Source organism: Dreissena polymorpha, chromosome 1 (genome assembly GCF_020536995.1).
Source record: "Dreissena polymorpha isolate Duluth1 chromosome 1, UMN_Dpol_1.0, whole genome shotgun sequence".
Lineage (NCBI taxonomy): Eukaryota > Metazoa > Mollusca > Bivalvia > Myida > Dreissenidae > Dreissena > Dreissena polymorpha.
In genome coordinates, this window is record NC_068355.1 from 19,129,986 (window position 1) to 19,153,937 (window position 23,952).

General features: G+C 35.3%; 1 protein-coding gene and 1 long non-coding RNA gene across 3 annotated transcripts; both read right to left on the reverse strand.

The window, feature by feature from the left end:
• Positions 1-211: 211 nt before the first annotated feature.
• On the reverse strand, positions 212-7,903 carry LOC127873404 (uncharacterized). The gene is made up of 2 exons (XR_008046135.1): positions 7,745-7,903; positions 212-3,922 (listed from the first exon to the last, which is right to left on the reverse strand). It is a non-coding gene; the product is annotated as an uncharacterized LOC127873404 (long non-coding RNA).
• A 6,247-nt stretch (positions 7,904-14,150) lies between these two features.
• Positions 14,151-18,553, reverse strand: LOC127873301 (uncharacterized). Of its 2 annotated transcripts, none has more exons than XM_052417105.1 (2): positions 18,184-18,553; positions 14,151-14,369 (listed from the first exon to the last, which is right to left on the reverse strand). In XM_052417105.1, exons 1-2 carry the CDS (start codon positions 18,439-18,441, stop codon positions 14,166-14,168), a joined length of 462 nt encoding a protein of 153 aa, XP_052273065.1. In that variant the 5' UTR covers positions 18,442-18,553; the 3' UTR covers positions 14,151-14,165. The 2 variants fall into 2 exon arrangements, with proteins under 2 accessions (XP_052273065.1, XP_052273075.1); XM_052417115.1 differs by having other exon boundaries at positions 14,151-14,234; positions 18,049-18,553.
• Positions 18,554-23,952: the final 5,399 nt, after the last annotated feature.

Here is a 23,952-nt window from a genome sequence, read left to right on the forward strand (position 1 = left end):
TGAACAGAAATTCTTTCTTACTTGATGCTAAACCTATCTTTTATTATAATTATTTATCGAAATATAAAAAAAGAGAGATGAAATCCTAGCATTGCAACTTCGAAAGCGCAGTGTGTGATTTTTTAAATACGCGGTTTGTTGAACGTGATGTACTTTTCTCAAAAGCTCATATTGGTCATCATATTATTAAACTATTAAAAATAAAACTCGATAACCTTGTAATTTTTATTGGCATTACCAAACATTATGTATAGTGAATAGCAGCGGTAAATTATATAAAATAAAATTATGGTGGAAAAGATGACATATTGAAAATTATTCTTAGATTTTTTAAACAAAATTAATATTGTTTTTAAGGCAAAAATGCCAAGAAAACAATCGCAACATAACACCAAATGTGCATCGTTATAGATCATTTAAAAACATACATGTTCTTCTACGAAAACATTTGCTTGGAGTACAAATCATGCTCCTAATCGATTGAAATGCGTTCAAACCAGTCATATAACGACAATAAAATTGTCTGGTACTATTTTTACTTAGACTGTATAAGTAGAAAAGACACTTCGAACCGAAATATCCAAGATATATTAACAAATCCTGCTACCATTGTGTTGCGTTGTCATTCCACCATGTCCAATAAATGACGCTATATTTTGTAACGCTTATCATATTGCTCTTTATCTCCTACACGCGCTCGTGCATGTTATATTAAATTGGCTCAATGAAACGTTTGCGTCAGTGATGATGCGAGAGATCTCTTTTTATGTCCCCCACCACTATAGTGGGGGACATATTGTTTTTGCCCTGTCTGTTGGTTGGTTTGTTGGTTGGTTGGTTTGTGTGTTTGTTTGTGTAAACTTTAACATTTGCAACAACTTTTGCAATATTGAAGATAGCAACTTCATATTTGACATGCATGTGTATCTCATAGAGCTGCACATTTTGAGTGGTGTAACGTCAAGGTCAAGGTCATCCTTCAAGGTCAAAGGTCAACTATATGGGTCAAACTCGCTAATTTAATTTACACTTTTTCAATATTGAAGACAGCAACTTGATATGTGGTATGCATGTGTATCTCATGGAGCTGCACATTGTGAGTGGTGAAAGATTAAGGTCAAGGTCATCCTTCAAGGTCAAAGGTCAAATATATAGGGACATAGTGTTTTACAAACACATCGATTGTTGTTTATATTCTTATTACTATAATTACAATTATTGTGCACAATTTATCATGAGACAGAAATCCATCGCACAAATTATAGCGCTCTGCAAATACATATTAGCTAACTGAAAAGGAATTTAAACACCTTGAGATAGTGACACTTAGAAACAGGTTGTTTCTAATTAAAAATATAACATCCGCATTGCAGTGCCAAGAGTGGCATTGTAAAACCTTATACGGCTTTAATATATTTTTCTCCGCAATGTTACTATAATGAGACAGATTCAGATTGTCTACGCGTACTGATATGCATATTGGAAAATATCTATTTTGACATAAGTGCAGTTATCTAATGACAGAACAATTTAAATGAATTTGTCAATTTTAAAACAAGAAATTTAATCGCGGATAGTATTGCACAAATGCATCCAATGACGCTGATCATAAGATTTATTGAATCATAACAATCTATTATGTCAAATTCGTATATGCAAAATATACAATCATACATATTTGGATCCCCCTGATTAACGCACAATATGACTTTTAGTGGCTTTGAAACAATAGCCAATGTACCGTTCCAAATTGTAGCAATTAAAAGGTAATTTAAATTATAACAAATTGTACATAATTTCATTAAGATTCAGAGTAATCAAAAATATACAGACGCCAAAAATGATTTTTTAAAAAAGGAATCATTCAAATTATTCAGTTGTTAAAAATTGAATTAAACCAATAAAAAAGCTATGTACATTCATGTGTATTTCCTGAATCAACATTTTTAAATTACTGCTCGTGACCTTGACTTTACTGCACTATTGTCTTTGCAGAATCAACAACGTTTGACATGTGTATAAATCGGCAGAAACATCAACAGTGAAGACCAGCATTATCAAGAGAGGTGGGAACTTAAAATGCATGTGTTAGTTAACGTTTAGAACGCTTTATCTGTGAAATTAACTCTTCGTAATAATCGTCATTGACATTTGTTTTTGCAAATATGTGACATTTGCCTACAGGACGTTGTTTAACGTTTTGTTCATTTACCTTCTAATAACATTACAAATTGTAAGCATCAGCATTTGAGAAGATGTTTACAGTATTTACAATACAAAATAAGTAATTAGCTGAGCGTTTTATTATTGGCTTGTTGACATCGCTGAAAAGCACTCGTGTATTTTTTGCGCAAAAGAACACACTTTTCAGTTTCCTTAAATAACCCTTGGAATGACCATAATTATATATTAATACGGGTTGAATTTTTATGTATGTTGTCGGTTTAATAACGGTTTGACGTACGGATGCTTGTAATTATATCATAATAACCAACAGGTTATTCCATTATTTCTCACTCACACATATTGTCAAACGTTTTGACACAACAGTTAACAGTATATCTGTCTATATTGCAAGTATAACCAAACGCAAAAATCTGCACAGCTGACGCAATATTGGCCGTTTCATAATGTTAAGTTTTTAAAGTATTATATTTCTTTTTCTTTTTTTTTCACCGTGTGGGTAACTGTTATATCGTGGAAAAGTCCAGAAACTGTATTTTCACGTTAAGTTGGAATATTTCTCGACCTACTCTTTGTAGCATAATTGAAGTAAACTTCAAACTTCACACATCCACATACCATGCAAGATTACTCTTGTGTGTATACACTTTTTATGTTTTTAATAATTTATGTCTGTTAATAAATTCCTCTTTAAGGAAACATGCACTGCTATATGCAATTGTTGTATGAGTTGAATGGTAAGCTCGCTGTTGAATTAAACCATTCTTTTTTGGCTGGCGAATAGATGTATATGGTTCAGGAAACCCTTTTTATTAATACCCATCTGTAAATTCGTAACAACCTTATCTATAATGTACTGTATCCGATACCTTATATACATGCATGGTTATCCTGCTCATTCCTTTAATTTAGTTGAACAGACAACACATGCAGAATGTCAAGCCTGAGTTGGTAGCAATGCTCCATCTTTGCTCACCGAGTCTTCCTTTTGCTTTTTCTACAACAACGTCTGGTTCATTGTGGGTGAATGCTGGGACACACCGATATATCCTTATGTTGTCTGTTTTGAAATCAAGTTGTATGACTTCCTGCACGACACTTTGCGTACCAACTATATGGGCAAAACCATAATGAATCACTTGTATTCTGTCGGCCTCTTTATATATCTTAGTAACCACACTATGGTGTTTAAACCCGTGATATGTATATTCGAGAATACATCCCGTTTCTATATCCGACCAGGCATACGCGTTGTATATGCGCAAAAAGCTACCGTTGGTGTGTAGGTATGTGTCCACAACAAGCATTCCGCTATCATTGCCAACCTTTGCCCATTCTACTAAATGACGAGAGTTGTTGTTTCTTCTGTCATGGCGACCTTCGCCTAATCGCACCCTTGCACGTTCTACAACGGTGGCTAAATCAAATAATTTCACGTCAATCTTGTAAACTTTCTTTCTTATTGTTTGTAGACTAAGATTGAAAACAAAGCGTTCATCTATTATTGTTTTTGTAGTCGGAAATTTGTAGGCGTAATGAATTATATAGATTATTCCAACTCTGTGATCTATGGGATCCATTGTGACGCTGGTAACAATTCCTTCATGATCTTTTCCCCAGTATTTGAAGACAATGCCATCGCCTGGTTCTATTTTGTCTATTGCGTCTATAGCCGTCATTCTTCTATTTGTGAATGCAGAAAAAAACGGTTATCTCGTTTTATTAAGCTCCTATGAACCTGCAATTATATTGTTATACATGATACAATTCCATTGTTTATAAGAAACATCAGCGTTTTCCTCTCACAGTCCCATGCTAAGAAATTGATATTTGATAGTTCAATAAACCAGAAAAAAACACAAACTGAACAATACTTTATTGCAAGAACGGATAACTTTTTTTCATGTGCAACCCTGGTTCGATCAGTCTTGCACGAATCATTTCTTCACTGATTGTTGAAAAAAAAACAAGTGCTGGGCAGTGAGGGGATGGGGGGGGGGCTCAAAGGGTTTATTCACCAATATTTTGCGACCGATTTTAAACATTAATTTAAAATAATCTTGGTAAATATTTTAAAAGGGCTCAAAGAAAAATCCATATTCAGGCAACCCCAGCACTTTAATTGTACAATTATTACTTTAAAATTGCAAACTGCCCGCTGTCCATTTGGAAGTAATACATAAGAAAGCAATACATATTTAAGTTGTGAATTGTAATTTTGCCACTAATTCTACTCTTCATGATTGTAAACAATATATTTAGAAAAAAAAAATTGAAAGCAAAAGATTAGCAATTTACCATCTAATTGGCAATTAACAACAGTTCAGCACCTTATATTTTCTTTAAAACCAGTTGTTTGCTCTTAACGCGTGTGAGAGCTTTGATTACAGCTTTATTAAAATATGTTTATGTAATTTCTTGATTTTTATCTTTTCTATACAGCAAAGAGAAACAAAGAAAACAATCGAATTAAACCATTGCCAAATTGTCGTACGAAATGATAATGCAAAAAAAAACACAACATCGCCTTTGATTTAGTGCAGAGCAACACGAACAAAATTAAGTCTTGTTGCACGTTAAAAGAAAGAAAATAAATAAAACGCCAACAAGTTGTGATTGTATGCTAACAGACCTGCGGAAGCGACCACAGGTCTACAACAACTTTTATTGCACTTTAAACATAATTATTTCGCGAAAGAACGCATTATATGTTGTTGTTGTGTTCTGTTGTGTTTTTTGTGTGATAAGCGTGGTCATGTTAGGACACACTACTCGTAATCTTCACAATTTTCCAACAAAATATTCATGGTTGGAAGAATGGCCGAGTTTGTGTTTTTTTTTTAATTTAAAAATTCTTTCATTCGTTAATTATGTGTTAATTAAGTAAATAATAGCTGTTTAGGGATGCGGGCCAAGTATCATAAGCTTTCTTAATTATTTTAGCTCAACTCAAAAGTTGAGATTAGAGTTTCCAATCAGCAACGCACTGAATGTGGCGGTCAGCTCACGAACAATATCGTATCTCAGCTAAAAATAGTAAGATATTCCACCTCAAGCTCAGGGCTAGATATCGTGTCCGCCTAGCGACCGGGAGGTCATGGTGTGATCCCCGCGGTAGGAGTATTCTTTAAATCTCCACATAGACACGAAGTTCAGGTTCTACCCAGGCAACTGACTCGTGAGCGTTTCAATAAGTATAGGTATTTCAATGCAATCGAGCTTAATAAATAGGCTAAAACTAAACACAGGGTTGAGCCAGACTTGTAACTCAGACAATTTCTGTAAACAATGAATCAATCAAGATTGCATAACTCATCTAAACTATTGATAAAACAAACACATTCGAGTCAAATATTGACGAATATTTAAACGTTATATCATGGTTGAGTGAACAATTTAATTTGTAATACACCTGTTAATAAATATACGAATGACCACTGTTTAGTGTAATGTCACAGATATCTAAAATTAGTTAAATAACATAATAATGTATTTTAAGTCTGTAACGAACAATATGAATTAATGATCGGATGATTGTTCCAGAACCATATATTTAAGAGTTTGCGAAAAAAGTTTAATCCTTTAAAGTGTTTATGATGTTTTCGTTAAATTAGCTGACTACATGTGTATCAAATTATTGAAGATGAGAAAAACCACCGAGTGCACATTACTTTTCGTATCATCATAATTTTGATCATTTTATTTAATCTATTTTAAACTCTTACTCTACCAAGGACGGCCCCAAGCAAAACTGAAAAAGAAGAAGATTTGGCCGAATGGTCAGCTACCCTACCCTGTGAAATCGCATTTCTATAAAACGCCAAATAGCGTAACAACATGAATCGCTGACTTGGGAGAAGACGTCGAGACCAGTGTTGAGCTACTCCACACGCTCAGCAGAAGGACATGTGAAGACGAAGAAATTCAACAAGAGTGGAAAAAGGGATGACCTATCAATTTCCCGCAAGAAAGGCGACCTCAGTTCCTGCTCCAACTAGCGAGGAATAATGCTAACGCTTTTGTCTATCTCAGGAAAGGTGCTAAATCGCATCCTGCTGAATCGAACGAAAAGCACAAGAGACCCGGATCTCCATGACCAAAAAGCCGGCTTCCGAAAGGGGAGATCGCGAACAAATCAGATCGTTACCATGCATATCTTTCTGGAACAATCTCTGAAGTGGAATTCGACCATGCACGTAAATCCATCGATTATTAGAAGGCGTTCGACAATTTTGACCGGGAGTCCATCTGGTGACTACTGAGACACTAAGATAAAGATTCCAGTTATCATCAGGAAGTGTTAGGAAAAGATAACCTGCAGAATTGTTAATTGGAGACAACCCATCGACGCCTTCGGAATGAAAATCGGAGTGAGGCAAGACTGCTTACATTCACCTTTCCTGTTCCTGCTGGCCATATACTGAATCATGAAGACCTCGCCTGACCATAAGCGACACGGAATTCTCAGAACACTCTTGAAACAGTTGGGCGACATCGACTTTGCCGACGATCTTCGTCTTCACTCTTACACCCAACAACAGATGCGGGAAAACATGGTTGCGGACTCAGCTCGACATAGCTAAACTATGAACAGAGCAATATGTTCAAGACAAACACATCCAACGACAAACCGATCACAGTCCAAGATAAGAGGAGCAGGTGGACATCCAACGACACACCGATCACAGTCCAAGATAAGAGGAGCAGGTGGATATCTTCACCTATCTTGGCAACATTCTGGAAAATCATGGAGAAATGGATGCAGATTTAAAAATCCGCGTCGGTAAAGCACGAGCAGCCTACTACTAGTATCAGCCGAAGAACATATGATGATCCAGTGCGATCGGCATCACCACCAAGATCAGACTCTCAATTGCATCGTGAAGCCAATATTCCTCTATGGAGCAGAGACTTGGAGAACCACCGTCATTCACCATAAAGAAAAGCCAAAACTTCATTAACACCTGCCTCAGGAAGTTCCTCAGAATCTAGCTAGACAAGTTTACCAACGAAGAATAATGGGGAAGAACAAGACAGGCTAGTGAAGACGACATAATTCAGAGACGTTATTGATGGATAGGTGCTCTTCGCAAGACTGAATCAAATAAGACAAGATGCTAAGGCTATCTGCTTAGCCTAAGCAGAAAGGCAAGACGTGGGAGCATATAGAGAGATTCGCCCAGAAACAAGAAGCCTGAAGAATACTGACGGGACGGCAGCCAAATGCGAAGATTAAGAAGAGATTACTTTAAGACTCTCTAGATCAACAGTTGATCGCATAGTTCAAAAGAAAACAAATATTCTAAAATCCGTTTAGCACGTCCGGTAAAAAAGACATGCGACATACATTGAGTATTTTTAATTTAGTCAATTGAATTAATTTTTGAAAGTGCTTTCAAAGTATCATACCAAATTAAATTATACTAGAAATATACCAAATTAAATCATACTAGAAATGAGGAATATGTTGGCCTGAAATGATGCTAATACATAAATGAATAAAATAATAATAATAATAATAATAATAATAATAATAATAATAATAATGAAAACAATTTACCTCCAAATGTAATTATCTAAACAGAAACAGTGGGCGTTATCACAAATCGAAAGTATATTTCTTCTGCGAAGTCGGATCACGTGTTGCAAAATTAAAATGGTGTCAACGTTTAGTATACCGCTAGAAAATTTATCGAATTCAAAATAAACTTGAGATAAACCAAACCATGATGAATATCTGAAGTATAAGTAGACCAATCATTAAACGCACCAGGCTTTCACCAATGATAAAGTAATACATGTACAAGGTATTCAGGTAAACATAATTGATAAACGAAGTTGTATGGTAAATTAACACTCGCACATGCACTTAAAATAGAGATAACCGCTAATCATCGTGTAGACATACAGCAAAATTTGTATTGTAAAGTTACTCATTAACAACGTAATTCCCGAACCCGAGCATAGCGTGGTAATGTATTATTTTCATGTCAGTTGCAAAATACTATTCAGATAATGTTCAGAGGAGGTAATCACGTGACAAACAAGATGTTGACGTCCATTCCAAGACAGGATTTTTTCGTCGTTTTATACCCTTTATTACTTTAATTAACTGTTAAAATGCCGCTCACTTTCCAGCCATATCAGCTAAAAAGTGATTCGTGTTTATGTCATTGTGTCACACCGGTCTTACTGACGTAGTGACGTCACCATCTATGTATAGAATGGTGTTTATGTCGTATTAATAATCGCTCTATATATCGACTTCACTAGCTGCGAATTTTTTTTCGGGTAACAACAATTTGCAGCGAGTTTAGTCGAGTTATAGCGCGAATAGTAATACGATATAAACGCAAGCAATTTGCCCTCTTGATACTTTTAAACGTATTTTTTTTCCGGATCCCATCACCGAAACTATAAGAGGCATCAAATTAAGACTTCATTGGTGAATATATATGTGATATAGTTCAAATGCAATACGTAAGAAACATACACCTTAGGTGTACACATGTATATTATTATTGCCCTTTGTTAATCGCTTTATGTTAATTCCGTCAAGGGTATATATTGAATGCTTTAAGAAGTATCATCGTGAAACAGATAGATCGATCTCAACAGCGAAATATAGTGCACACAAGCAATAACTAGAGTTTCAATATTAATTCCTTATTTATTACAATAAGATTACCAATCGAAAAGTTCATCTGGAGATACATTTCAACGACGGGAAGTGCAGAGAACAATTAAAGGATATTTGTTGTATTCGATGGAATATCGATTTTATTTCACGAGTGATCATATAAAACAATATTTTCAAGAGTGGCGAAGCCACGAGTGAAAATATGTATTTTTATGATCACGTGTGAATAAAAATCGATATTCCATCGAATCCAACAAATTTCCTTTCTATTTTATGATTTTTTCACCGTTTATTTACATTGTTAAAGAGTTAAACTGGATAATTTCGCTGATTTTTTTGCGACATTTTGTCGAAAAATGACGTCATTTCACAGTAAAACAGTATATAAATATTACATGGCTGACAGGGTGACAGTAAATTTGTCAACTTGAGGAAATACTGTCAACCGAGGCGAAGCCAAGGTTGACAGTATTTTTTCCGAAAGTTGACAAATTACTGTCACCCTGTCGGACATGTAATATTTATTTTATTATACCGAATAAACTATTCAAACATAAACAATTTATATGAACCATGAACAATTTTAATATTCAGTAATTGAATTTAATTTCAGCAATGAACAACCATTAATATGTTGAGTGGTTCAGATTTACGGGCAGAGCAAAATGAACTACGCTTTATTCGGAACCGACCTAGTAATCAATTTATCCCATCAATTTTTTTAGTCGTCAATTATTTCTTTAAAAATATATAACAGAACCAGCTTTCCGTATTTTATTTTCATCACTTGATTACGCAATTTATGACGTACTTGTGTGACGTCATTTCGGTGACGAAACATTTTGGGACAACAATATGGACGTGGTGGTTTTTTTAACAGTAAAATATTTGTTAAAGCGGGTATATACGATTTTTATATGTGCTGAATTGTAAAATATTGATACAAATATGTTATAATAACACACAATATGCAAGAAAAATGATACATTTAAGACGAATTTCATAAAATACCGCAAATACAAATTAGCGCCCCGAGCCGATTGTGACGAAGATAATTCATAATTATTTTCCTACAATAACCGATGCATTCGTCTTTTTAGTAAGCGTTCGTGTGTCGTATGAATCGATATCGCTGCAGGAATTTCAAATGAACCGTTAAACTAAATTTAGATTCACATCGTACATGCATGATATACATGCTGGCGAATTCGGCTGTACAGCCTTTTTCGATTTCAGAATTAAATATCTGGCTTATTTAGCATTTTTCGACACATGTTCTTCTTAACTTTTATTTTAGTTTATATTGAAATATATGTATAATAAGTTTTTTACACATTTTATATTAATTAATAAATATTTGACAAGATCGTATATACCCGCTTTAAAAGCATCGAACGAATCCAAAACGTATTTCGGATTGTGTGTTTGTCATGCATAACACCTTAAGAACAGACACTGGAAGTGAATATCGTTGTAACTTTATTGTTATTAGCATTGGATTAAAGTTGCCTTTGAGGTAAGAGTGTCGTTTATACTAAATTGATTTTCTTTTTGACTCCTGTCAAAGCTTAAATAATGGCATTAATCTATTCAACAGCACAGTTTCAGCTTCAATCGATATTTTAATTATCCAAATACAACGGACACGCAAGACTGCGTACTGCGCATGCGCGAATGGGACAGTATAATTTTCGAACATTCCGCACGTGATTGCTAAGGCAGCGGGATACAGTATTTTTTTGTCAGTAATTTTTTTCCCGCTGGTGGCACGTGATTGCTATAGCAGCGGGATACAGTATATTTTGGACAGTAAATTTATTCCCGCTGGGTCTGACAGTATTTCTATGTCACGATGGCCTATGGGAGTTGAGCATTGTAAATAAAAGTGAGGTATAATTATGAAAAATATCGATATTTTTCACTGCTATTTTGCACTGTTTAAAACAGTGAAATACCAGTTTTATTTCACTGATATTTCTCTATAAACCACCGGAAAGCATAAAAAAAGATCATAATAATTGTTTCGATATTTTCAGAATGTTTGCCCTTTCGTAAATGTTATGCTTAGTTTGTGTCCGGTGCTTATCTTGAAAACTATGAGAGGTATTTATTTAAACTTCATTGCGTGTAGCTCTTTTTGAAGGTGCAAATTAAGAAGGAAGCTAGCATTGATGGGAATGTTTGTGCTTAATAACCACAACACCTGCTTGCATAATCACACAGTTATTTCCCTGGGTTAACAGTCACACATAACTGTTGTCTGGGTCTTTTATTTTTCCAACACATAAAATATACGCTCACAATCTTTTCCCATCTTTAATTGAATAAAAGGAGTTTTTTTAACCGAACTCACAATCCTATCTGACAAAGGGGCGTGCAGGGGAGGGGTATTTAGTACTATTTACGGCATAATTAGTTTTAGTTATGTTTTTCTTTTGTTATAGTAGCAGAACTGCATATATGTTATCTGCATAAAATTTCATTCCACAGAATACATTTAAGTAAAAATTAGTGTGTAACTTAACCACACGTTCTTGTAATAGATGGAGAAATATAACCATAATGTAAAAACGATGTTTTGTTATCGCAAGTTTGCCTTTTATCAATGATAATTGGATGCATGGTAGACACTTATAACTCGCTTCTATCTTAATATTGTAATTAATCTCGAAGAAACACGTTAAAATATATTTATGTACAAAGACACTATACCCGTGCCATTTGTTATTAAACAAATTATCATTTCCAAACATGTCAAGCAAGTATAAATTCCAGCAACGATTCAAAACGAGAAACCCCATTTTGGTGGACTCTTATTGTGAACTATTATGATGTTTACCTTAATGAATTTTGATATCATATCTAAGGCAAAAATATGTATAACATTTTTAGTATGGACGCAACATTCAAATCATCATCAGCGTTTTTTTTTTCAAATGTAATCTTGAAAATGTAGTAAGGTTCACACTGAATATTATAATCATGTTATTAACATATGCACTTCCGCTTATGTCATTTTAGAAAGCAAAGGATATGTTAATGTATTTATTGTAAATGTTTTTGTTCGCTTGCATAGCAAATAAACGAACATACTTACAACAGTACCTTGTATCGCTTTTGTCTGACATTAATAATTGCAATGAAAAATACTGTTTAAGCGCTATAAATTATAGCATCATATTTCTTGTAAAAAGCACTCAAATGACAGTCCGATTTGTAAGCTCATCTTTATTATAAAATATATAATGTATTTGCTGGTGATTTTGATAATTAGTTGAAGTATTAAAAGTATCTTTCAATCATAACACTTATGTAATAATCTATTTTTTTAATTCTTACGCACCTACACCATGTTGAACGACACGCAAGCATTTAATTGAACGGGTTCAGCATGTGGAGACGCCATTATGAGCACAAGTCCTGTGTCCCAAGGTCAGAGGTCAAACTCACACTTTGAAGTTAATGTTAACTTGTTAAGTACGGACACAATGAAACTTATGAAGCCCGAAGCTTCACAATTCATCGAGAATTTTAAAGATACTTGCCACAGATGTTCACTATTTCATAACGAATTAAAAGATTGTAGGTAGCGAGGAAATGTCGGTTGCCACGTGGTGCCTGCAAGTCGCATGCCAAAAGGTATAGATCATAAGTTCGAAGATCGAGGGCATACTTATAGCTGAGAGCTCTAAGTTTCCATGGACTGGGTACAATACGTGCATACTTTGACTTCGTCATTTAACTGACAATAACATGCCTGACATATTCGCCACGTGGAATGGACCTGCTGCGCGCCATTTCTGTGTCGCGAGCTCCAAGGTCAAGGTCACACTGTCAGCGTTTCAGTTATTTGCAATATGAATGACATTTAAGACAACGGTATCCACACGTTGCAATCAGATATCTTGTTATTCGGTTCATTTATCACAGAGGTGATTTTGTTTCTTATTTGGAATTCGATCAAATGACGTGTTGATAAGCTGTGTATACCCCGTCTTTTTTCACTGAACATCAAATGCGTTTAACTTGTGTTTCTGTGCTAATCTGACAGTCAGAATAGCAGAATTATATACGAATACTTGCTCAACGCGTTTTGATTTGTGCGGAAATTTTTTTATGGTGAACTCATGTCTAATTGATATAGACAAGCCGCGTTTTGGGGAAAAAAGGGTATAATTAATGTGCATACAGAATATTGCCGCATTAGCCTGTGCGTACTTAACATGCGTTAAGCTCTGTTTTAACAGACCGCGGCTAAAATATAACTACGTTATTACGCACGTTCAAAATTTCAAAATGGGTGCTGTTTTATATGTAAACCAATATTGAGAGTAACGTTTTATCATGTTTATTTTATATTTTGAGTCAATTTAAACGAATCTCGGAGATACTGAATCGTCTATAATATTTCATCGCTTTAGGCAGACAGAGTAGCGCTTCTTGTGCAAACATGTTTTGATATGAATTCAAATAATTGTATATCATCTTTATTTATTGTACGATTTTTTACTTTTGTAAACTATAATTGAATTTATTTAGTTAACTTTTATATTTGCGTTATGCATTTCGCTGAAATATTAAAGAGGCCTTTTCACGTTTTGGTAACTTGACAAAATGTAAACAATTGTTTAAAAAATTGCAAATTTTCGATGTAGTTATGATATTTGTAAAAAAAAAGTAATACTGAACATTTAATATGCTCTAAAATATCCATGATATGCATCTTTTGACGATTTAAAAACCTGAAAATTATATTTGCGTTGCAACGCGAAACGATTGAATAATTTGGAGAGTTCTGTTGTTGTCGTTATATTTTGTGATGCCACGAGGATTGCTTATAAATATAAAGTATACAATACATCACTCATCGTATAAGCGTTGATGGCCGAGTGGTCTAAGCGTTAGACTTTTACTCAACAGGCCCGTAGCCAAGGTTTTGAAAAGGAGGGGGGGGGGCGAATTTTCCCACCAACGAAATTTATTGAGCAACGGAGTGGTGTTCCCCCTCCTGCAATCGGGGTTTGAAGGTCGTTCCCTTAGAAACATTTTGCAAATGAAACGTAAAACACTGCATTCTGGTGACTTTTCATCTGTATTTAGAGACTGAAGTTATAGACCATTTTTATATGAAATTTCCCTTTCATTGACCATACTCAGTGACTGATCGGCATTTATATGATAATTCTGTTTTAAACTCTTGGCAATGTGTTCAGAACGTTTTGATAGTAACGTTACATGGTAATCCGAAATTTTAAATGTAAATATGTAATTAATGTAATTAGCACACTTATACGAGTTATATATATAGGAAAACAACTTTTTATAATACAACATGCAAATTTTAATAATGTCTAATCATATTAATAAAATAATGAGAATCATCATCATCGTCTATGCTCCGGACAAAGACCTGGTCCTCATCATCGGACTCATTATCAGCGTCATTAAATTCCTCTCCATCTTCTTCGTCTACATCACTCAGCGAGTAGTACCGCTGAGCCGGAGTTGTTTTAACCGTTACGTAGGTCAACAGATCTGGATCGACCTGATCTACGCTGTTGTTGTTGTTGCCACCATTATCTCCATCATCGCTTTTATCACTGTCTTTGAATTGGTATGTGCCACTGACATTAGTAGGGTGAGTAGATGTGTTTTCTTCTGGCGCATCTACCCTGGCTTTCCAACCGTAACTGAATCCCTGCATAATGTCGAAGAGCGGCACACTTCCGATCCGGTCTGTAAACTTACCGGAAGTGTCTCCTCCCCATATCTGACGGCGTAGCTGTTGTATGATACTCTGCATGTTTCGTTTTGTTATGTTTTATATCGGAGCTGCGATTATGCGTCCGCTAGTAAGGGTTTCTTTCATCACTATAATCGTTGTTGCTAGATGATGTCACGAGACGGACGTCGTCATGACGTCATAATTTTGACGTCTTACAAGAAGGTTAAATAATATATTGGCATAAGCGAAGATAATGGTGTGTTTGAATATACAGACTACGCATAATTGCACTTAAAGACAGTATGAATAATCATTTTGAAGGAACATACATTAATTGTCAATATTTTCTTTGAACGTTCCAATCGATGGGGCTTTTACTTTAATGTCTTCTCATTTGTTATGCAAGTCCCACGAGACTCCCACTAATGCATAGTTTATTACAAAACGATCCAACTTTATTGCCGGGAGATTACTCGACTAAGATGGTATACTGCATATCCACGATTGTGTCGCTTTGCAAGTTTTTTTTTCCATATTGTGTACCGTTTTGTACCAATCGTGATACATCGACTAACTTCGCAATCCATCGCATCTGATTGATGCCATACATCAATGTTTTGTGTGGATATTTCATATGTCCTATGTATCATCAACACTTTTGGTGCATTTCATTGGTGACTACGTTGAAAGATGAATGTTTGGGGTGTATTTATTGAGGTACGGGTTTTTTGCGTTGAAATCTCACTTCCGAAACTCTGTTTCCCGACAGTATTTGCCCTTTGGCGAATTGTACTTTCAAGTAGAGAGACCAAATAATTTTTTTACCCAAATTATTAAAAGAAAGACCGATTTATCTTTAAAAGGATATCAGACTTGCAAAATTTGATAGAAAGGAAAGGCAAGAAGAACGGTTTAAGAGTTGCCTGTTTTATTACGGAAACCTACGGCAATTGCAATGAGTGCAATCCAACCTAACGATAACGTACGGGTTACATTACACGTAAATTAATTAACATAAATTCATTTGAAATTGCCCAACTTAGGGCTATGAAAGGTGCACACAAAGATTTGAATCATTTGTATGGATTGAATGCATTTTTTAACGAAATGAATTGATTTATGACCAAAGTATAATTTCACCATAAAACCATCATTTTCGTATATTATTAAATGCCATGTGGGTGAAGCATACTAATCATTCAGAAGCTCTCTAGTATCTAACCAGAGCTTCTTAAAATTGAAACCTTTAGACTTTAAATGTTACTTAAAACTCGATTTTGAAAAAAAATATTGTATAGACTTATCTCTAAGAGTGCATTATAAAAATCAACAACGTTTAGGTAAACAATCAAACAATTCGACTTCAGAAAGCAGCGTAAAGCAGAATTACTACTGTTTAATCTGTTATAATACAGTTGCTTTTATACCTAATATAAAACAGTAGAAACGTGTGCGATAAGTTGTAAATTATTAAAAATACGAATAGAAAGTGAGGTCAACATTTCTATATATTGCCTTAAACCAGGTGTTGTCGTTTTTACAACCGACATGCGCACATGTTTTGTCCAATATCATTACGCAATATATATTGTGTGCAAATTGTGTGCTTTACCAACGCTGGTTTAAAATGATTTGACACATAGTTATGATGTTACATCCAAAACACAACACTGACATACTAGTAATTATCTAATTTTTATTTTTTACGCGCCTCCACCACATTGAACAAAATGCACGCATTCCATTGAACGGGTCTAGCATATGGAGTCGCCGTGATGAGCACAAATCCCGTGTCCCAACGTCAGAGGTCAAGGTCACACTTTGGGGTTAATGTTTAGTATGGACACAATACAGCTTGTGAAGCCTGTAGCTTCACAATTCATCGGGAATTTTTAAGATACTTGCCACAGATGTTCACTATTTCATAACGAATTAAAAGATTGTAGGTAACGAGGAAATGTCGCTTGCCACGTGTTGCCTGCAAGTCGTATGCCCAAAGGTAAAGGTCATAAGTACAAAGGTCGAGAGCATACTTAAGGGTGAAATCCCAAATTATGGACTTGATACAATCCGTGCATATTGTTACTTCGTCATTTAAAATACACTATAGCATGTCTGACAAATTCACCATGTGGAAAGGACTTGCTGCGCTATTTCTGTGTCTCGAGTTCAAAGGTCAAGGTCACACTGTCAGCGTTTCAGTTATTTGCAGTATTAATGGCATTTTAGACAACAGTATCGCCACGTTGCCATTAGATTTCTTGTTATTTAGTTCATTTATCAATTTGGATTTCTTTATCTTATTTGCAATTTGATCAAATGACGTATTTATCTTGAAAAGCTATGTATACCCTGTCCTCTTTTCACTCAAAATCAGACGCGTTTTGCTTGTGTTCCTATGCTAAATGACAGTGGGAAAAACAGAATACCATAGTAACACTTGATAAACGCGTTTTGATTTGTGCGGAAAAAAAACTTATGGTGAACCCAATGCTTATTGATATAAACATGCCGCGTTTTGCGAAAAAGGGACGTTATTGATGGGCATAAAGTATCTTGTCAAATTAGCATGTGCGGGCTTCACGTGCGTTAAGCGCCGTTTCAACCGACCGCTGCTTAAATATATCTACGTAATTAGACAAGTTCGTAATTTCAAAAATGGATACTGTTTAATGTTCATGCTCATATTGAGAGTAAAGCTTAATCATGTTTATTTTATATTTTGAGTTGATGTATACGAATTTCCGAATTATTTAGTCGTCTATAATGTTTTATCGCTTTAAGCAGGCGGAGTAGCGCTCTTTGCCGAAACATGTTGTGGTGTGAATTCCAATATCGTATATCGTCTATATTCAGTGGACACATTTGTTATAATTATAAACTATACTTGCACGTATTTAGTTAATTGTAATATTTATGTTATGTATTTCGCTGAAATATCAATCCATAATTATAATTTTAGAACAACAAAAGATTGTAAGATACACTGGTATCATGCTTGTCCTTTTTTCGCAGCTACGGTATTGTTGATACACAAACATTTAAGACAGTAAATTTACCTTGTTATTTAAATTGCAAAAAATATCTAAAAAGCAGACAAACACTGTCTTAACGGCAAATTCTAGAATCAGTGCCGGTAATAGGGGCCCTACCAAACAATGTGCGTAGGCACGAGAAGTTTGCCTAAAATATAATAAAGTGCGGAAAAACTAGCGTAATAACGAGCGGAATGCACAATAATACGCGTGAGAACAAGAAATGTGTATCGTTCCCTTCTGTTTTAAACTCTTGGCAATGTGTTCAGAACGTTTTGATAGTAACGTTACATGGGAATCCGAAATTTGAAATGTAGATGTGTAATTAATGTAATTAGCACACTTATACGAGTTATATATAGGAAAACAACTTTTTATAATACAACATGCAAATTTTAATAATGTCTAATCATATTAATAAAATAATGAGAATCATCATCATCGTCTAAGCTCCGGACAAAGACCTGGTCCTCATCATCGGACTCATTATCAGCGTCATTAAATTCCTCTCCATCTTCTTCGTCTACATCACTCAGCGAGTAGTACCGCTGAGCCGGAGTTGTTTTAACCGTTACGTAGGTCAACAGATTCGGATCGACCTGATCTACGCTGTTGTTGTTGTTGCCACCATTATCTCCATCATCGCTTTTATCACTGTCTTTGAATTGGTGTGTGTAGCTGACATTAGTAGGGTGAGTAGATGTGTTTACTTCTGGCGCATCTACCCTGGCTTCCCAACCGTAACTGAACCCCTGCATAATGTCGAAGAGCGGCACACTTCCGATCCGGTCTGTAAACTTACCGGAAGTGTCTCCTCCCCATATCTGACGGCGTAGCTGTTGTATGATACTCTGCATGTTTCGTTTTGTTATGTTTTATATCGGAGCTGCGATTATGCGTCCGCTAGTAAGGGTTTCTTTCATCACTATAAGCGTTGTTGCTAGATGATGTCATGAGACGGATGTCGTCATGACGTCATAATTTTGACGTCTTACAAGAAGGTTAAATAATATATTGGCATAAGAGAAGATAATGTTGTGTATGAATATACAGACTACGCATAATTGCACTTAAAGACAGAATGAAAAATCATTTTGAAGGAGCATACATTAATTGTCAATATTTTCTTTGAACGTTTCAATCGATGGGGCTTTTACTTTAATGTCTTCTCATTTGTTATGCAAGTCTCACGAGACTCCCACTAATGCATAGTTTTTTTACAATACGGTCCAACTTTATTGCCGGGAAATTACTCGACTAAGATGGTATATTGCATATCCACGATTGTGTCGCTTTGCAAGTTTTTTTTCCATATCGTGTACCGTTGTGTACCAATCGTGATACATCGACTTCGCAATACATCGCATCTGATTGATGCCATACATCAATGCTTTGTGTGGATATTTCCTATGTCCTATGTATCATCAACACTTTTGGTGCATTTCATTGGTGACTACGTTGAAAGATGAATGTTTGGGGTGTATTTATTGAGGTACGGTTTTTTTTTTTCGTTGAAATCTCACTTCCGAAACTCTGTTTCCCGACAGTATTTGCCCTTTGGCGAATTTGACTTTTTTAGAAGTAGAGAGACCAATTTTTTGTTACCGCAATTATTAAAAGAAAGACAGATTTATCTTTAAAGGGATATCAGACTTGCAAAATTTGATAGAAAGGAAAGGCGAGAAGAACGGTTTAAGAGTTGCCTGTTTTATTACGGAAACAAACGGCAATTGCAATTAGTGCAATCCAACCTAAAGATAACGTACGGGTTTCATTACACGTAAATAATTAACATAAATTCAGTTGAAGTTGCCCAACTTAGGGATATGTAAGGTGCACACAAAGATTGGAATAAATTGTATAGATTGAATGCATTTTATTAACGAAATGAATTGATTTTTGAGCAAAGTATAATTTTGCCAAAAAAAAACACATTATATTCGTATATTATTAAATGCCACGTGGATGAAGCATACGAATCATACAGAAGCTCCCTAGTATCTAACCAAAGCTTCTTAAAATTGAAACATTTCGATTTTAAATCTTACTTAAAACTCGATTTTGAAATAAAATGTTGTATAGACTCATCTCTAAGAGTGCATTATAAAAAAACGTTAAGGTAAACAATAAAACAATTCGACTTCAGAAAACAGCGTAAAGTAGAATTACTACTGTTTAATCTGTTATGATTCAGTTGCTTAAATAACTAATATAAAACAGTAGAAAGGTATGCGCTAAGTTGCAAATTATTAAAAATACGAATAGAAAAAGTAGTAAAAGTTTCTATAAATTGCCTTAAACCAGGTGTTGTCGTTTTTACATCCAACATGCACACATGTTTTGTCCAATATCATTACGCAATATATATTCTGTACAAATTGTGCGCATTACCAACGTTGGTTTAAAATGATTTGACACATATTTATGATGTAACATCCAAAACACAACACTGACATAAAAATCTATTTTTTATTTCCTACGCGCCTTCACCACATTGAACGAAATGCACGCATTCCATTGAACGGGTCTAGCATATGGAGTCCCCGTGATGAGCACAAGTCCCGAGTCCCAACGTCAGTGGTCAAGGTCACACTTTGGGGTTAATGTTTAGTATGGACACAATACAGCTTGTGAATCCTTTAGCTTCAAAATTCATCGGGAATTTTAAAGATTCTTGTCACAGATATTCACTATTTCATAACGAATTAAAAGATTGTAGGTAGCGAGGAAATGTCGCTTGCTACGTGTTGCCTGCAAGTCGTATGCCCAAAGGTATTGATCATGCGTTCAAAGGTCGAGGGCATACTTATAGGTGACAACTCAAATTATGGACTTGATACGTGCATACTGTGACTTTGTCATTTAACTGCCAATAACATGCCTGACATATTCGCCACGTGGAATGGACCTGCTGCGCGCCATTTCTGTGTCGCGAGTTCCAAGGTCAAGGTCACACTGTCAGCGTTTAAATTATTGCAATATGAATGACATTTAAGACAATGGTATCGATACGTTGTCATCAGATATCTTGTTATTCGGTTCATTTATCACAGAGGTGATTTTGTTTCTTATATGGAATTCGATCAAATGACGTTTTGATAAGCTGTGTATACCCCGTCCTTTTTCACTGAATATCAAACGATCCTCAACGGCGCAACCGGATGGAGCATGAAGGTTGACCTTCACAACAAGCTGGTCTTCCCAAGTATCGTAAAGACAAACCTCAAGCCCGACATCGTGTGGTGGTCAGAGGCAGGGAAACGACTCATCATGATCGACTAAACGGTACCTCGGGAAACCAGATGCGAGGAGGCCTACGAGAGAAAAAAAGTCCAATTAAACAAAGCTGCTAGAAGCTTGCAACCAACGAGGCTTGTGTTATTGGTTGTTCTCATAGAAGTAGGCGCTAGAGGTTTCAATAACCGTTTTCCGTAGTTTTTTACAGAACTATTTTAGATATTGAGCTGATTGTTTTGTATGTGAGTCTTTATATGACCAACATATAAAGTGTGAAATTTGTTCCCGTCTATTGGTATTTGGCAATTATGGCCCTTGGAATTAAATTTATCTATAATAAGCGTTTTTGGAGGTTTTTTTCGCAACTCTTACCAATATTGAGCTGATTATTATGTCCCCGGTGGGATGGCATATAGCATTCCGGCCGACCGGCATTTCATTTCCGGACTTTTTTCAAAACTATTGACCTGATATTTGTTGTGTGGGTACACCTAAATGGCTTACGGATGAAGTATGGCTTTCTTTTTTTTTGACTTTCCATTGTTGTTGTTTTTAGAAATTATTGGCCTTGGACTTGAACAAAGAAACTTGCCGGTTCAAATTAATGACAATTATCCATATCACCTCTCTACTTGTTTCCAACCTTTTTTCACAAATTACAAACAAGTTTAGCAATTTGCAGACCTACGACAACCTGTATCATTTGCTTCCATTCGCTGCTTGTCTTTCCTGGGCCAATCAAAAGACGTGTTACATCAACCATCTATAGATGAAGCATTCAGGATCACAAGGGTTAATTGACTGATCGGGGATGAGTGTACACGCGATAAGAAAACATTAACTAGGGGCTTATCTCTACTGGCGAGTAAAAAACTGAAGAAAAAAGGCGACAGAAATAAAGACTCCAGTCATTAGTTTTCTAAGTACACGTTTATTTAAGGCACGTTGTGACATAATAAACGTTTCTCTTTGATAAAATGTTATTTGCCGGATACACTGCGCCAATAAACCCACAACAATTAAAAAAACAATTACGTCAAAATAAAATGAAAGTGTTTGAAAATCTGGAAAAAGTAAATGAAATTGTCGAAAGTTTTAGGCCAAAAACAATTATAATCGAATGTTTTAATGCTTGGACATATGTATTAAAATTTTCATATATGTATGTAAAAAATTTGATTGGCGTAAATGCTCGAAAACGCAATATATTCGTATTTGTTTGGGACAAGAATATACAAATTGGATAATGACCTAATTAGTGTATGGATAATTCCAAACTAACTTTAGGAAGTCAATGGATAATGACCCAACTGCAAGATGTCTTTATGTTTAGATCTATGTAAAATGAACACTCGTGTAAAATATGTCGAGATTTATTTAATTGCTGACAACAAAAGCATTAAAGCACATTGTTAAACATTAAAACATCACAAAACATGATTTTTTTTCTTTTCAGGTAAAACAGAAGATAATGGAATACTACAGATGTTATTATTGTGCTGAGTCCTTTAAATGTCTGAAAGAAATACCTATCTATAACACAACTAACCATTACGTAGAAAAAAATAAAATGACAGAACTTACCTTAGATGAAACAACTGGCAAATGATGTTATCGGAAAAAAATATATGCTGATATTACTCCACAAAACATAGATGAACACCATCAGCAAATCACTATTGAAAATGGCATTATTAAAGTGATGGACAAAGTTAATCAAAAGCCTCTAATATGGTGACAAATACATGAATCAGCGGGGCAAGTGCCACTTTAACCTGCAGCTTCGATTCGAATCCCTATAAATCAAGTGATTAAATAATAAGAAGGGACATTTTTAAATTTCTATGCTTTTCATGCTATCATGAAATGATAAAATAATCACATACCTTTTAGTTTCAGTTTTGGTCGACATTATTTTTTTAGTTTGATCTAGGACAAGAAAACATTTCTCCACTTTTGTATTTAGGGAAAGTGTGCTGTGGGCCCTTTCATGAAAAAAACTTACAGTAGACAGCCAGCTGCGGGGGGGGGTCGGGCCCCAGGGCCCAGGGCCTGCATACGGGCCTGTTTTTACATTGAATAGCAGCGCGAAATTATATGAAATATTATGATGAAAAATAGGACATACCGGAAGATTCTCAGATTTGTATTGAACAAAATATATATCGTTATGAACGGTAATGCAAACATGTAAATGACATAATCTCAAATGACAGCACATGTGCATCGTTATAGATAATTTAAATCAATTTATCTGTTACTAAGAAAACATTTGTCAGGAGTACCATTTCAACACGTATGAAATTAAAGAATTACACATTCACACCAGTCATACGACGGCCTTGTCCTTAGTTCAAAGGTGGTAATAACGCTCGATTGGTCACTGTCGGTTCGGGTACTACTTACATGTACCCCGGGTACTCTTAAGTATACTTACATGTACCACGGATACGTTAAATATACTTCAACGTACCCGGTCGATATTAGACTGTATCCGAGTGTTATTCCCGCCCAAAATCCGATGTTGTAGATAGCAATACCGATTACCGTAAAACGATATTGTTTATCTGCTCTTTTTTAAAAAAATGCATCATTATGCTTTTTGAGTATGAGATTCGATAATATAGAGAAAATTTAACAGAAAATGTACATAAATGTGAACATAATTAATTTAAAAGAAATAGCCAAATACGACCGATTTAGCGTTACAATTCTCGGGTACGCTTTAGTATATTTACCGTACCCGGGGTACATGTAAGTATACTTAAGAGTACCCGGGGTAAATGTACGTAGTACCCGAGTCGACAATGACCGATCGAGCGGTAAGCTCAATAACGTGAAGATCAAGATGGCGACATCTGTGCCGAAACAGGTATTTTTCGCCGTTTTATACCCTTTATTATTTGTGTTTAATTTTAAAATGCCGCTTACTTTCCAACCATAGAAGTAAGAAAGTGATAAGAGTTTATTTCGTATTATTCAATGTTCTCTGGAAGCACCGGCAGCCGGCGATTTTGCCGGTTACATTCTATCTAGACGCCGACTACTTTCCCCAAAATATCAATTAAAATGGCGCAAATACACCAGTTTTATTGCCGGCTACTTTGAAAATATAACTGACTTTTCGGGAG